This window comes from Oculina patagonica, chromosome 11 (assembly GCF_052425735.1).
Source record: "Oculina patagonica isolate OP01 chromosome 11, crgOcupat, whole genome shotgun sequence".
Classification (NCBI taxonomy): domain Eukaryota; kingdom Metazoa; phylum Cnidaria; class Anthozoa; order Scleractinia; family Oculinidae; genus Oculina; species Oculina patagonica.
Genome location: NC_135768.1, coordinates 6,336,485 through 6,353,326, shown reverse-complemented (window position 1 = coordinate 6,353,326; position 16,842 = coordinate 6,336,485). Strand labels below are relative to the sequence as shown.

At 38.9% G+C, this 16,842-nt stretch overlaps 3 protein-coding genes across 3 annotated transcripts in view; all 3 read right to left on the bottom strand.

Moving 5' to 3' along the window:
- Positions 1–874: 874 nt before the first annotated feature.
- Positions 875–1,830, bottom strand: LOC144630781 (uncharacterized). Its single transcript, XM_078489146.1, has one exon. The coding sequence runs from the start codon at positions 1,739–1,741 to the stop codon at positions 875–877; it is 867 nt and encodes a 288-aa protein (XP_078345272.1). The 5' UTR covers positions 1,742–1,830.
- Positions 1,831–4,551: 2,721 nt separating this feature from the next.
- The window catches only part of LOC144629971 (BTB/POZ domain-containing protein 7-like), a 70,775-nt gene continuing 58,484 nt past the window's right edge, over positions 4,552–16,842 (bottom strand). Inside the window, exon 8 of the mRNA XM_078488228.1 lies at positions 4,552–4,564. The gene's annotated coding sequence lies outside the window, so the exon portion shown is untranslated. The remainder of the gene's footprint in view (positions 4,565–16,842) is intronic.
- On the bottom strand, positions 12,038–13,182 carry LOC144629482 (uncharacterized). The gene has a single exon (XM_078487694.1). The coding sequence runs from the start codon at positions 13,004–13,006 to the stop codon at positions 12,068–12,070; it is 939 nt and encodes a 312-aa protein (XP_078343820.1). The 5' UTR covers positions 13,007–13,182; the 3' UTR covers positions 12,038–12,067.

The following is a 16,842-nucleotide window of genomic DNA, read 5'->3' as shown; positions in this document are numbered from 1 at the left end:
TATAATTGTGTGGAGTTACTTCTAATATCTCAACTAATCAAACCAGTATAGTGTTCAAAACAGTCACAAAACGAATGTTTTTGACATTTTGTAATGTCTCTCTCAAACTTTAAAACCTAAAAATAATCTAGAAGTGATGGCTTAAAGCTACGAAACGAAAGCCAATGAAATTGATGGTAAAATTTGTTTCATTTCGTGCTCAATTTTATGGTCGCCAGTTGGTGAAGGGCACCAATATGGCGGGTACAAAAGAAATAAGTACTGTAATTGTTCTGAAACTAATTTTCGCAATACCTCGGTTATAAAAACGCTAAAAATGTTATAATTTGGATAAAACGTTTGTCTGCTCTATAACCTTTCTGTTTCTGGCTGTTCAAGGAGACAAAATTATTAAAGGGACTGTGTCACGGATTTTAGTAAATTTAGTCATGAGAAATGACCATCTAATTCGTTGAAATATAAAAATAACCTCTTATATTACGAAGGGACATTTCAATAACACACCAAATACAAAAAGAGGTACGATTGGCCGAAAGCGACGAAGAATGAAACGGATTGTGATATGGGCTTTTGAAATATTGTTGGGCTGAACAGTTTTCAAAGTTAGTCTTGTTTGCTTGTAACTTTAAATAATAATGCCCATGAGACACATTTGGTTGCAAAAAGAAGTAATTTTTTTGCAAACATTAAGTTTCATAGCGAGTTTTTGGCAAAACTTGATAAAATAAACTTAACTCAGACGTGACACAGTCCCTTTAACTATAAAAACCACCACTACTTATAAAAAGGAAGTATTATATTTGGCATGCCTTTGTCCGACATATGTAAAGAAATAGATTCCATAATTTCCATATATTACTCACTCTTTTCGGTTTCAAATGACGTGTCCGTGACTGAACATGAAATGATCTCCATAAATCGACTTCAACAGTTTCTCCCAGTTACGTGGAGCGGGAAGAACGAAGCCTTCAAAATTCACCTCTGTCAATGGGAAAATGTCACTCTCGTTTCCAGTGGTTAAACTTGGGCTATCGGTGAACGTTTCCACAAATAAACTAGGGTGTCTGTAGGTCGTTTCATTCACAAACAGTTTTCCGTCCGAGTCGTTTTCCACAACATAGATGTCAATCTGTAAGCCATCCATGTGTTTACAACCTATCTCCAAGCACGTCTTGTAGCAGCTCCTCCTGTCGCGTAGTTTCCCATGTATGCCACTTCCAGGTGGAACTTTGTAATGGATGTCTGTTTCTACAGTTTGAAAAAATATGTCCTCGGGAAGATCGTTTACGCCATATTTGATGAACTTTTCGAATTCTGCTTTAGGAAGGCAAATGTCCACATCATCGTCAAACGGGTTGTGGCCGTGGTGTCTAACTGCCCCGAGAAGAGTTCCTTTGAATAACCAATATCTTACACCGTGTTTCTTAGCAATGATATCAAAGATTATGAGAAGCCGTGTAAGCACAAGTTGAGCTCGGCGTAGCAACGTTGTTCCATTGCGACGAATATCCGGACAGTTAAACTCGCCGTTTTCCAGACGATCGCACTGAGCTATCGATTTGTAAGGAATCACATCAAAGTCTTCTAACCGCACGCGTAAGTCTTTCGCCATGTTCGCGTTCGGTGTTTTTTCCAAAAATGAGTAGACCCCAAAAATGAGTAGAAGAATTACTGATATGAAGGCAACTTTCTTCCGCGTACATTGTTTCCTTCGCCAAAAGATGATGCGCATTGCTTTCATCTGTTTGAATTTTTGTTTAAATAGTTTGCGTCCGAGCTACCGTACAACACAGGGCGCAGTAGGTGCGCAGTAAGCGTTGAAATGAAGATATTTCCACACCGTAGCGAAAGTCAGTCTTATTGAAAAACTTAAAGCCTCGTGCGCTTCTTACATGTCTGATGAAATTTGACTTGCAAAAGCTGTTAATGGTGACTTCGAATAATGCAAAGAGGGAAATAAATCGCATTTGAAAGAGTCTGTTTGGCAAGCCCACTTGTGATCCGCCCACAGTCATTGGTGTATGCGGTTTTCATCTTGTCAATAGACACCAGACGGGAAACTTAACGCGTAGCAAGAACTCCATGGCGACGCTGTATTTCTGTCACGAAAAATTGGTCATTTCGAAGCAAAATTTGTTTTTGGCATTTTCAGGTAGATCTCATGTAGACCTTCCATTTAAAGAAATTCCATGGAAAAATGTTGATTCTAAATACAGTTATGAAATGAAGGAAAAACAGTTCTTTCCATTTTAAATTATCTCTTATCTGATATCTGTCAATAGGTTGTCGCGTTATAAGTTATCACACGTGTTCGATCTCGAGTGCTTTGCGTTGATAATTTATGCATTTTTTCTCTTGTCAAAGGTTCTTGTCATTTTCTCTGATTGACATGATAACTGTCAAATCTGAGTTGCTGTCACATTAACGATTAAACTGACATTAAAATAAACTTGAGACAACGTGTTTGTCGAGTTGTGCGACAGTTCACGTTCGTGTCCAATCTTCGATGAGTTGCTTTAAGTGTTTTGCGTCGGTGAATTGTATATTTTCGTGTCGTCAAAGGTTCGTCTCCTTTTAAAATATGAAGAAAGTAGAAAAAAAAAACAATGAAAAAATTTACAGGAAAAGAGGAAATCATGTAGCAAGGATTTGGATTTTTTGCTGGTATGCATCGTTTTCTTTGCGGTTTCGCTGCTCACCACATCATAATCAGTTCTTCGACTTTCTTCGGTTTTCTTGCGACCTAGTTTTGAGAAAGTCTAAGAAATAACTCGGAGCTTTTATTGCATTTAACAAAACAAAAATAGTAACCAAACTTGTCTCAGGTTTGGTAAAAGTAACACTTGTAAGAAATAGAAATAAACACCAAACACATGGCATGACATTTGTTGCTACAGCTTCTTTGAACAGCAAGCAACAAGCACAAAAGAACGAAAGAAGCACTCAATGGAAACGAAACAGATTCACCTCGTTTCATAGCTGCTAGCTGATGTGACGGAGCATCAATTCCACGAGGCTGACAGAGAAAAAATAACTCACGTTCCAACTTTTTATTTCAGAAATCGAAGGTGAAACGTTGTTGCCCATTATGGGCTTCCTTTTAACTCGGAAAATTCCGAGTTGTAGTGAGGGCAGTGAATTCCACTCCTTCGCTTCTTGTTAAACATGGGCACGCAATGCGTGCAAGAGTTATAAGGCCTCTAGAGAATCTGACCTGTTCTTTGATTACCTACATTTCTAGTCATATTACGTAACAAAACAACGCCTAATTACCTAGGAAATTTAGGAAATCTTATTTTAAATTATCATTACATGACTATAACTATGTAATAGTGCCGAAATATTACACTAATATTAGTTTTCTTTTAATAAACCAAAACTTAGTTTTTGCAATGATAACATTTCTCGGCCTTGCCTTCTTCATTTTGTATTCGAAATTGTCAGATGGCTCTGCACAACGGTACACTAAATGATATTTGTAGCAAAATAACTTAAACTGATGCGTTTAAAAAATAATGACATCACAAAAAGGAAAAGGAAGAAAGAAAGGAAGAAAACATTTACAACCGACGGGTTAGTGGACTCGAAATTACGGCCTTTCGGCCTGCTCTCGATAAGCAGACATGGTGCTGATGCAATGAGCTAAATGAAGAAGTTCTGGGTACAAAGTCGTGGCAAACTTTCGCAGAAGTGTTGAAGCGATTCTTTTTTCTTTCTTTCTATTTTGGATGTATTGAACTGAGTGAAGTGAACTGAAGTGTGGAAAGTTTATTATGATTTGTTCTGGCAAACCGTTATTTGTCAGTTTGTGGTTTTAGAAACTTGTTTCATAATTAATTTTCCGAGTCCAGTTACTCATAGCCACTTTGGGTAAAATCGACACCGTCCTGGAAAATTCTAGGTGACTTGCGCCAAAACATGGCGTCGCCAAAGTTTACTCCGCTGGCTTAAACATGTCAAAACAAAACTGAACGTTCTCTAAATCGAGGTTTAGACGATGAACCATATAAACCATGGCTGACCGGAGTCTAAACTGCATTATTTGAACGCCGATGAGCCGGACTTTACGAAGGTAAAGTTTAGGCGCCGTCTTTCAAGTGTAGCTATTTTTTATGAGACCATGCATGCGTGCTAATCCCAAAAGAACACTATTCTCAGTGCTGTTGTTTTCTTACGCCCATTTTGTTAGATGTAGGTAATTACATTATCCTCGACTTCTGTAATTAAAAATGTTATTTTTACTTTATTTTTAACTTTACACTGAAAGCGAATGTGTTGTTTCAATCCAAAGTTTTTTTATTTTGGTTGAGACCACCCCTACAGGCTCTTTGAAAACATTGTTGTCGTTTTGCGCTTCTTATCACGTCAATTCATTTCACATGGAACCACACAATGATTGTAGTGATAATACTGAAAAGGTTAACTTCGTTTAATAATTGAATAAAAATAGTTTATAGTCCAGTCCAGAGTCCAGTCCATCGTCCAATTCAGAGTCCAGTCCTTGTTTTCCAGCTAGCCCACATACATTCAACTCTCACTATAACGGACACCTTCGGGACCACAACTTGCTTTCGCAATAGAGAAAGTCCGTAGTAGCGGGAGTTATTTTCAGTAATTCTTGTTCGCCGGGACTCCAACTGCTGTCCGTAAGAACCTGCGCAATTTTGCGTGTATTCGCTCGATTTATGACGTCGAAGAATGGCGCAATATTTATTCTAAAAATAGCAAAATTGTCACTTATCATAAGGACAACCTCAATCTCGCGCTTACGGTCTCCGTCCCCGATTATGGCTCCTGTAAATATTAAAATTAAAAAATGAAAGAATTGTGATAAAATAAGTACAGTGTCGTGTTTTGTAATTCCACCTAAGTCTTTGTTAAGAAAAACAGGGTAAAGATTTCGTGATATAGTTATTTAAGCCCGGTATTTAAGTACTGTAAAAAAACTTCAGTGTTGACTACTTCGTGTAGCCGTCATACATTAATTTAATGTTGGGGGATGAGGAGGAGGTAACGCTGTCATGGATCATCCGGAGAGTAGAAGAAATACTCACAGTTTGCTACGGAAACTGGGTTAAGTTTCGGCCGGTATGAGACACTTACCGTTAAAAAGCCGCTATTTTCTTAATGTGCGCGCGCTAATAACGCGTAAAATTATGCGCAGTACGGGATGCGCAATGCAATACTGAGGAATACTGATACACATTATGTTTTAAACTTAACCACACTCATCGTCTTTTATAAGCCCCATCTCTATAAAAGCGCCTCTCCCAGGTTGAGGCGGGGGGGGGGGCATGATAGTCAGAGGTTCCACGGTAAACCCGATGCTGACTTGATTTCAAACCCCACCCTCCACTCTCCCAGGCAACTAGTTCTTGGTCCTTCGACTACATTTAACTCCCTCTATAACGGACACCTTCAGGGCCGCATTCAACCTGACTCGTCGCCAGTCGTCTTTTGAGTCCGTCTTGAGTCCAGGAAGACTGGATGAAACTGAACACGGAGGGAATCATGAGAAGGAAGAAGAGAAGCGTTTCCTCCTTCCCATCATCCTTCGCGTCTTACAATTTTCGCATAACAGACAACTGGGGACGAGTCAGGACTTCAACTTCTGTCTGTAATAACGGGGTGTCCGTAATAGCAAGGTGTCCGCAAGGCAAGAGTTGACTGTAACTTGATCTCAGAAGATCAATTATATCACCAAAAAAAACAGATTACAAAACAATCGCATTTATTGATTTAAACTAGTAATAGTTCTAACTATAAAGCTGCCCCCGCCTTTTTATAATTTGTTTTACATCATTCTAAGATTAGTGGAGTCTTTTTGTCGCTTTTAATTATTGATGCCGATGGACTGCACAATTAGACTTCTTTTTTACTGTGCCATGTACGTCACGACTGACGTACATCACTGTTTGCTGCAGAATTTCTTGTTGTGTGACACTCCGTTGCGTCCTAAAAATATTCACAAGTTCAAGTCGAATATATCACCTAGCGCGCGGAAATGACACCTAGCGGAAATAACACATAACACATTATTCGTGGTGACAACACGCAAGCTTATTCCCGGGCTTATAACATTCAAAATTAACTTACAATAATTTCCAGGCCAAAAAGCCCAAAAATTTAACGAGTAACAAAATATGGCACATTCAGAGATTCGAGAAAACAATTTTTGATCCTTATTCAACCCACTCTTTGGATCAAATAATCTGACAGTTTGTTAGCGAAACAAATTACCTTGTATTTCATGACAAAGTTCACGCTTTTGTTTATTACTCGTTGTAAGATGTATACGATACAGCAAACATCCGAAAGCACTTGAACCAGCTCCTGGAACACACGTAGCCAAGAACACGAAACCAATTGCTCGTACCGAAAAAAATCCAATACTCGGCAATAACTGTTTAGCTTTGAACAAATTAGCAAATGATGCGATGTAAAATACTCGCCTTGGAAGAACACCGGTAATAACCGCGACTTGACTTGAACGAAGCCGATAGAATGCGGTTTCGCATTAACTTTGTAGATACGCTCTGATAAATGAACAAATAGACGAAGGATGAAAGATCTTGTGCTAGCAGAATTACCCGACACCACCTTGCGCACTTTACCCGACAGCACCTTGCGCGCCTAGTTTTGTTCAAATCGAGATGTTTTCGCATACTATACCAACATATTTCAGATTCAGTTCTTTATTACGCGGGGGATGTTAAGGTGCCTCCTCGGGTTCCGGCCTCTGGGCCGGAACCCTGCGGGGGCAATTACAAATGACTTTGCTACAATTTACACTTTGTTAAAAATATAAGGGCCGAATCGCACTAGAGCCAGACATTTCAAATGTCCCAGGGCAAACTCCACAGGATTTGGCTAAAGTTTGTCCGCCGGCTATTTGTCTGTTGTCCACGCGCTATCGCACTAGCGTTTTGTTTACGTTTGACAAAGCCGAAAATGTTTACATTTCAGTACTTTGCAGTACTTGGCGTTAAATCAGTATTTCATAACAACATGATCCCAATACGTTTTCTGCTTTTTGTAGCTGCAGCATTTGTCCTACAATTTCAGATGCAGCTGAGGATGATGCTGATAATTTTGTCTCTTGCTCAAATACAACTAGAGGGGCGAGCTTTTCTGAGACTGTACGAGATTTGAAGGCGAAGACGAAATCGCCGTAGGCATCCATACTTTTGGGTTCTCCCTCGAGCCGCCGATTCATGGTTTGACATTCATTACAATGACCCAAGAATCCCAGACGAATATTTTAGGAAACAGCTACGAATGAGAAGAGCTACCATCCGTTTGCTTTTGGGAAAGCTGTTTGGCGGGCTGTTTGGATCCGACATATTGCAAACTGAAGAACGGGCGAAAACGCAAAGGTCACGTTCTATTGTAACATAAGAACGGGAATTAAACCCTGCTACTCGTCATTTTTGACGTTTTAATTGAAACACAAACACCAGCTATTGTATTTTCGGTTGTTTGGTCCCATTTGTCCTGCCTCGGAGCAGGTCATCGGAGCCTTTGATGTTTGCCCGTCCTCTGGAATGTTTGGCTGACACGAAAATACGCGATCGCACTAGGACAAGTCAAGCGACGACAGATTTTTGACATAAAGTAAACAAGTTTTGATTTGTCTGGCTCTAGTGCGATTCGGCCCTACAAAATAAATATTCCCGCAACTTATGAAGTTGCAGAGTCTGTAAAATACGGCAAAACTTTACAAGTAGTAATATAAAAATAACTTCTGCTGAAGGACTTACTTTGTTGATAACTCACAGAAGCTTGTTTGATTTGTATTTACAGGACTTTTGTTTTCTCTGTCGTTTTTGTCAAAGTTTAGCAATAACACTGGACAAGTTTTTAAATCTTATCTTCCAAAGAAAAACAACAAGTAAGCTCTTACCTTTCACCCTAAACATAGGCCGAACTCTGCAGACGTTTCTACAATTCGTTTAATTGGCATCATTATTTTAAAGAGGCTTTGTCACGGATTTTACTAGATTTTTGAACAGCCAAAATTTAGATTTGTGTCGCAGGAAACCTAAAAATAATAATCCATTTTTATTTAAAATTGCTATAATAGAGCACTGAAACTGTTAACGAGCGTCTTTGGCTGCGGATGGCTCGGATAGAAATGGATTGCAACTTGAATTAAGGTTAACTTTTCACGTTGTTTCCTTGCCTCTTCCAAAAAAAAATCGATATTTATAGCCGTAGCTTGATTTCTATCCGCAAATTATTGGTTATACCTTCCTTTGGAAGTGTAAAGATAGTGTTTTCATTCATGTGTTAAGTTGCCTTCCACTAATTTAAGAACATTTAGACCAAAAATCTGCCAAATCCACGTAACGTAGCTCCTTTAAGGAGATCAGGAGGCGAAAGCGAATTCATTGGCAGGTAAGGAAGGGAGAAGAGGGTTTTTTGCACCTGCTAGTTTTTTGGTTGGATGATTGGATACAGTCATCAAATAAAAATGTTCAGAATGTCAATTCTCCATACCGATTACCATACATTTCTTGTAATGTTATGTTATAAGAACTTGGTAATACATCAAGACAATATTTCCTTGTTGATGATTCTCGTTATTCTCGTCACTTCTCTGATTGACTATGTTTTAATATTGAAGAGAGAAACTGGAAGTTCATCACATTTGGAAATAAAAGTATTTGCGTTTCTCCGAAAGCGTGTTTTCCTTAGAAAGTTGAAAAGCTTCTGCTTTATAAACAGTTCTCCAAGGATGTTCAACTAACAATAGAGTTATTTAAGTAGAGTTATGACGCGAATTCAAGACTTTAGAAGGCCTAAATACTGAATTTAAGATTTTGGAAGGACAAAATACAAAATCTTGAATTCAGGATTTTGGAAGCATAACAATTACTCCACGCCATACCTCTATAAAAACAACCCTTCCCTTTAGCCTGCGAATAAAGCCGCCTCTCATTCGCTCCCGCTACGAAAAGCTCTTCGTAGCGGTAGCGAATGAGAAGCGGCTGTATTGGCACGCTACCTTTCAAGGGTTTGCATTGATTAAGATCAAAACTTTTCAGGCCAGTAGAAGGGGTGCACAGAGTAAAAGATAGAGAGAATAAGAAAGCAGAGAAAAATGAAAAGGAAAGGAGCAAGGGAAAAAAAGTCCAAATTTTGGCTTATGCGCATGCGCCAAAGTAAAATATTGTACATTTTTACATGGAAACTTCATCAAAAACTTACTGCAGTGTCAGAAAGTGCATTTCTAGCAAAGTTTAGAGAAATTTTTAGAGAAATGTAGGACCCCAGAGCCAAGAAAATCAATTAACGGTTAAAAAACGTGGTTTTGGAGTAATTTCAGCATATTAAGGGTTAATAGAAGGAAATGGCTATGAAGCCCGGCAAAGTTCTTTGTTATAGGTTTTTGTTCGCTATTTCGGGGGTTGACAGTGATCAAAACCTGACAAAATACAATAGGTGTGTGTTCATGCACTTAACCAATAAAAACATTGCGATTACGTAACACATGCATAGTGTTATGAGTGCAAAACAAAAGATGTGCACGGTCATGGATCTTCCAACCTAAATCTTGGTCTGTTTGTTTGCTCCTTTAATGTTCGCGTTTGCTGGGCTTCCTAACCCTTTCCCTCTATTAACAGATTAATGGATCACGGCTAGTACAGCTATCAAATGTGCGTTTTCTGAATACTTCCAAAGCTTGAGTCGCGTGATGAGCCTCGGTTTGGGACGTTGAAGCTCAAAACTAGGGCTTTTCACAAGTTGCTCGAGATTTCCCAAAAAGTTGCCCGTAATTTCTCAAAAAGTTGCTCAAAAGTTGCTTCAAAAATCCCAAAAAATTGATTCTGATAATAAAAAGTTGCTCGAAAGTTGCTCCAAAAAATCCAAAACGCTGCGTCTAATCAAGAGCATTTCTCTAAATATATGCATTTCACAGCAATTTTTCAGCAAAAGAAGTATCTAAATAACATACTAAGGGAAAAATTTGTTAAATAACAAGGTTTACTTTAACTGAGAACAATCGTGAAGATATCAATGACGTCATGTTTCCGGACGAGTTTTGTAATGTTTTAGGCAGAATGAACCAAAAGTTTAAACGTCTTCAGATGTTCCTCGAAAATCTTCGGCAAACTTCGTAAATCTTCGGAAACGTTCGTATGGTCTTTTGAACAACACTCGGATAATCTTCGGAGATCTTCGGTCTGGAAATTGCTCAAAATGCAACAAGTTGCTCGAGAGGAAAAAAGTTGCTCGAAGGGGAAAAGTTGCTCGAAATATGAAAAGTTGCCAAAAAGTTACCAAGCAACTTGTGGAAAGCCCTACTCAAAACTGTTAATAGATAACAAAAAATTTTACATCACTTGTTGATAATTGAATGTCTAAAACGACCCTTCACGCCTTGATGAGATGTGGCGCCGCCATAGTGTGCTCAATATTGCAAGATCAATACAACTGACAGAATATATTTAAAACAGATATGCTAATTTTCAAAACTAGCTTCCGCGTGCCCTATTAAAACAAATAATTATCTGAATAAACGGAAAAGAATTGCTAGGTAAACTGTCTTTAGAATCTAAAATCATTAGGTGAACGTATAAGTTAGTAACGAAAACTGGGAAAAGTCGGATAGCTATTGTTTCAGTCTAACTTTAGACTTGAATGTAAACGGCAGCAAGTTCGAAAAATATGATACCTTCTCTTCTTTTGAAAGACAAACAAGTCTGTCACACTGTGATTCCATCCATGTCTAATATGCACGAACTGATATTAACACTGTGTGAATACACTTGAAATATTGCCTAGCTGCTCGAGACAACGTCAAACTTAAGCACCCAGTTTAGCTTCCTATTGGTTGGATCACTGAATTGAATCCAAACTCGCTTTAAGGGAACGCTGAAGTGTAACATTTATTCAACAAAAGAAAACGTAAATTTGAAGTGATTCATCCGCGGTGTCGCTCCGGGAAAAATTTCTTTTGTTAGAAAATGAACGCATTTCCTAAACGCTTTTTGTTTTATTTGGACCGAGACCTTCGACCAAAAAGTAACCAATTCCAGGACTCCGAGACCTTGCGGGAAAAAGTTGGAGACTGCGTTTGAAACAACACGCAGAAACCCGACATTATGACTCATCACAAAGGCTTCCGAGATTTCATGATAACTGGATCAAATGTTTCGGAACCCATGGGCACACAGTTTTCCAAGTACAGACATTCACTTATGTGATGTTGTTTTGATTTGTGTGTGAGAATGATGGACCGGGTCCTTGGAGACTGGGAGGATATTAAAATATGCCGTTTAGGGGCAGTAAGATCGTAGAGTTATGCGGCAAAGTTAGTTACAAGTACAAGATTACAAGTACAAGGACCTTTTACAATCATCTTTCACGGGAGTGACAAACAGAATTGTGGGTAGACTTATTGTATTGCAATGAAATTACACCGTCGAGTTCAAGATTTTCGAGAGCTTTTTTGGAATGTATCAAGTTATATTTTTGTTTGTTTGTCATAGTTTGACTATTGAGTACGACGATGAACTCTTTCCAGTCCAGAAATTAAGGAGTCACAATTTCCCGTATAACTGTGTAAAGTTACTTCTAATATCTCATCTAATCGAACCGGCATAAAGTTCGAAACAGTCACAAAACGAATATTTTTGACATTTTCACCAATATGGCGGGTACAAACGAAATAAGTACCGTAATAGTTATGAAACTAATTTTCGCAATACCTCGGTTATAAAAACGCTCAAAAGCTATAGTTTGGATAAAACGTTGTTCTTTCTGCCTGTTCTATAATAATAATAATAAGTTAATATAATATAAGTTAATAACCTATTGATTTTCTGTTGCTGTTCAATTAAACAAGCAATTAGTAACTATATATTAAAACCACCACTACTCATAAGAAGGAAGTATTATATTTGGCATGCCGTTGTCGAAAACACATGTAAATGAAATAGATTCGATAATTTCCATATATTACTCACTCTTTTCGGTTTTAAATGACGTGTTCGTGACTCCGAGAGCGTCGTCTGGGAAATCCCGGCTTTATATGAAACTTTTCTTATAATCTGTTTATCCGTTACATTCCTAGTAGTTTCTTGAGGAAATTAAACCATGTAAGTGATTCCTTTATTTCTTCACAACTTCGTAACGCATCTGTGATGATATGTCCTGGTGGCTTATCACAGGGAATGGAGAACATAAAATGATCTCCATAAATCGACTTCAAAAGTTTCTCCCAGTTTCGTGGAGCGGGAAGAACGAAACCATCAAAATTCACCTCTGTCAATGGGAAAATGTCACTCCCGTTTCCAGTGGTAAAATTTGGGCTATTGGTAAGCGTTTCCACAAATAAACTAGGGTGCCTGTAGGTTGTTTCATTAACGAACCGTTTTCCGTCCGAGTCGTTTTCCACGACGTAGATGTCAATCTGTAAGCCATCCATGTGTTCACAACCTATCTGCAAGCAAGTCTTGTAGCAGCTCCTTCTGTCTCGTAGTTTCCCATGTATGCCACTTCCCGGTGGAACTTTGTAATGGATGTCTGTTTCTACGGTTTGAAAAAATATGTCTTCGGGAAGATCGTTTACGCCATATTTGATAAACTTTTCGAATTCTGCTTTAGGTAGACAGATGTCCACATCATCGTCAAACGGGTTGTGGCCGTGGTGTCTGACTGCACCAAGAAGAGTTCCTTTGAATAGCCAATATCTTACACCGTGCTTCTTAGCAATGAGATCAAAGATTATGAGCAGCCGTGTAAGCACAAGTTGAGCTCGGCGTAGCAACGTTGTTCCGTTTCGACGAATATCCGGACAGTTTAACTCGCCGTTTTCCTGACGATCGCATCGAGCTATCGATTTGTAGGGAATCACATCAAAGTCTTCTAATCGCACCCGTGGTGTTTTTTCCAAAAATGAGTAGACCCCAATAACAACAAGAAGGGTAACTGATATGAAGGCAACTTTCTTCCGCGTACGTTGTTTCCTTCGCCCAAAGATGATGCGCATCGCTTTCATCTGTTTGAATTTTTCTTGAAATAGTTTGCGTCCGAGCTACCGTACAACACAGAGCAAAGTAGGTGCGCAGCAAGCTTTCGAATGAAGATATTTCCACACCGTAGCGAAAGTCAGTCTTATTGAAAAACTTAAAGCCTCGTGCGCTTCTTACACGTCTGATGAAATTTGACTTGCAAAAGCTGATAATGGTGACTGCAAAAATGCTAAGAGGAAAAAATCATTTGAAAGAGTCTGTTTGCATGCCAAGCCCACTTGTGATCCGCCCACAGTCATTGGTGTATGCGGTTTTCATCTTGTCAATAGCCACCAGGCAGGAAACTTTACGCGTAACAAGGTCTCCATGGCGACGTTGTATTTCAGTACAACGTCGTTGTAACATTAAAATAAACTTGAGAGGATGTGTTTGTCGAGATGTGCAATAGCTCACGTTCGTGTCCGAGCTTCGATTAATTCCTTCAAGTGCTTTTACCTGTTTGGCGTTGGTAAATTGTATATTTTCTCGTGCCAAGATCTCCGCCGGCTAAGAGGAACGAAACGGGATATGGGGACAAGAAGAGATAATAAAAAAAAACTCGGAAAAATGCAAAATCATTGGAATTTTTGCTGGTATGCATCGTTTTCTTGGGGGTTTTCCCGCTCATAAAATCATAATCAGTTCTTCGGCTTACGTCGGTTTGCTTGTGACTTAGCTTTGAGAAAATCTAAGAAATAACTCGGAGCTTTAATTGTATTTAACAAAACAAATAAGGAATCAAACTTGTCTCAAGTTTGATCAAACTTTAACTACCGGTAAAAGTAAAACTTGCGAGCAATAAAAATAAACACCAAACGCATGGCATGACATTTGTTGCTACAGCTTCTTTGAGCAGCAAACAACGGGCAAAAAGAAGGAAAGAAGCACTCAATGGAAACGAAACAGCTTCACCTCGTTTCATAGCTGCTAGCTGATGTGACGGAGCATCAATTCCACGAGGCTGACAGAGAAAAATAACTCACGTTCCAACTCTTTATTTCATAAATCGAAGGTGAAACGTTGTTGCCCATTATGGGCTGCCTTTTATCTTGGAAAATTCCGAGTTTTAGTGAGTGCAGTGAATTCCACTCCTTTGCTTCTTGTTAAACATAGGCACGCAATGCGTGCAAGAGTTATAATACCTATAGAGAATCAGACCTGTTCTTTGATTACCTACATTTTTAGTTACGGTATATTACGCAATAAAAACACGCCTTATTAACTGAGAAATTCAAGAAATCTTCTTTTCATTTATCATTACATAAATAGAGTCGAAATATTGTACTAATATCAGTATTATTTTAATAAACCAAAACCTAGTTTTTGCAATTATATTATTTCTCGGCCTTGCCTTCCTCATTTTGTATTCGAAATTGTCAGATGGTTCTGCATTACGGTACAATAATTGATATTTGTAGCAAAATGATTTAAACACATGCGTTTAAAAATAGTGAAAAAAGGAAAAAGGAAAAAGAAAGAAAGAAGGGAAGAAAACAATTTACAACCGACAGGTACGGGACTCGAACTCACGGCCTTTTGGCCTGCTTTCGATAAGCAGACATGGTGCTGACGCAATCATCCTCGGAGACCCAGGGGTAGTTAGTAGGGGCGGTGGAAAGCCTATAGGGGCGAAAAAAAAATCGGCGATTCTTGACTATTCTTCGCCGATTTTTTTTTTCACCCGTATAGGCATTCCCCCGCCCCCACTAACTGCCCCTGGGTCTCCGAGGATGTGACGCAATATAAAATGTTGTTCTGGGTACAAAGTCGTGGCAAACTTTCGCAGAAGTGTTGAAGCAATTCTTTTCTCTTTCTTTCTATTTTGGATATATTAAACTGGTGAAGTGAACTGAAAATTGGAAAGTTTAACATGATTTGTTCTGGCAAATCGTTATTTGTCAGTTTGTGGTTTTCGATTCTTGTTTCATAATAAATTGTCGCGAGTCCAGTGGCTCATAGCCACTTTGATTAAAATCGACACCGTCCTGGAAAATTCTAGGCGCCGAAACATGGCATCGCCAAGGTTTACTCCGCTGGCCAAATAAAACTATATGAAGCCAAATTGCCGAAAATAAAACTATATGAAAAAATAGCCAAATAAAACTATATGAGGACACGTTGCCGAAAATAAGAGCGAACCGAGCGAAACTATAGTATGGTTTGAAGATCCCGCGAAAAAGCTTTTGACGTTCATACATCACATCGTACTGCTGGCCAACATAACGCGGCTCATATTCTTCCAAGATGGCGGAACTTAATCGCATTTTTCACTTGCCTTTCAGGTAAAATATATAGGTTTAAATGAACGATCTGAAGAAACGGTTTTCAAAAAAAGAAGTAGGAGATATAGGCCAAATATACCAAATAACTTCATTTTTACCCCGGAGTTCTCCTTTAAACATGTCAAAACCAAACCAAACGTTCTCAAAATCAAAGTTTAGACGATGAATACATATAAAACCATGGCTGACCGGAGTCTAAATTGCATTATTTGAACGCCGATGAGCCGGACTTTACGAAGACAACGTTTAGACGCCGTCTTACACGTGTAGCTATTGTTCATGAGACCATGCATGCGTGCTACTCCCAAAAGAACACTGTTGTCAGTGCTGTTGTTTTCTTACGCCCATTTTGTTAGATGTAGGTAATTATATTATCCTCGACTTCTGTAATTAAAAATGTTCTTGTATTTCTATTTTATTTGTAGTCAACTGTGTTGTTTCACTCCAATTTTTTTTTCATTTTGGTTGAGACCACCCCTATAGGCTCGTCGTGAACATTTTTGTCATTTTGCACTTCATTTCACGTCAATTCATTTCTCACGAAACCACACACTGATTGTAGTGATAATACTAAAAAGGTTAACTTCGTTTAATAATTGAATAAAAATAGTTTACAGTCCAGTCCAGAGTCCAGTCCTTATTTTCCAGCTGGCCCACATACAGTCAACTCTCACTACAACGGAGACCTTCGGGACAACAATTTGGTGTCCGTAATAGAGATCTTGTTCGCCGGGACTCCAACTCATGTCCGTAAGAACCTGCGCAATTTTGCGTGTATTCGCGCGGTTTTTGACGTCGAAGATGGCGCAATTTGTTCTAAAAATAGCAAAATTGTCACTTATAAGGGCAACCTCAATCTCGCGCTTATGGTCTCCGTCCCCGATTATGGCTCCTGTAAATATTAAAATAAAAAAAAATGAAAGAATTGTGATAACATATGTACAGTGTCGTGTTTTGTAATTCCACATAAGTCTTTGTTAAGAAAAATGGGGTAAAGATCTCGTGATGTAAAGTTATTTAAGTACTGTAAAATAACTTCAGTGTTGAATATTTCGTGTGGATTCATACATTAATTTAATGTTGGGGGATGGAGAGGAGGTAACGCTGTCATGGATCATCCGGAGAGTAGAGGAAATACTCATAGTTTGCAACGGAAACTGGGTTAAGCTTCGGCTGGTATGGGACACTAACCGTAAAAAAAAGCCGCCATTTTCTTAGTGTGCGCCAGCTAATCACGCGTAAAATTATGCGCAGTAAGGAATGCGCAGTAAGGAATGCGCAATGCAATACTGAGGAATACTGTTACATTTTAAGTTTTAAACTTAGCCACAGTCCGGCGTCTTTTATAAGCCCCATCGGGGGAGGCTATTCTGCGAGCCCGAGCTTTTATTTTCGCGAGCCGCGAGCCTCTCTTGCGATCGAGCCCCGAAGATTTACCGCCAAAAAGTCCCAAAAGGACGTATTAATGTCCTATTATGCGAACATGCTCGCACATTAGTTACACTCAGCCCCATCTCTATTAAAGCGCCTCCCCCAGGTTG

Coding starts and splice junctions, on each gene's coding strand:
- LOC144630781 (XM_078489146.1), bottom strand. CDS start 1,741: ATGAAAGCAATGCGCATCATCTTTTGGCGAAGGAAACAATGTACGCGG.
- LOC144629482 (XM_078487694.1), bottom strand. CDS start 13,006: ATGAAAGCGATGCGCATCATCTTTGGGCGAAGGAAACAACGTACGCGG.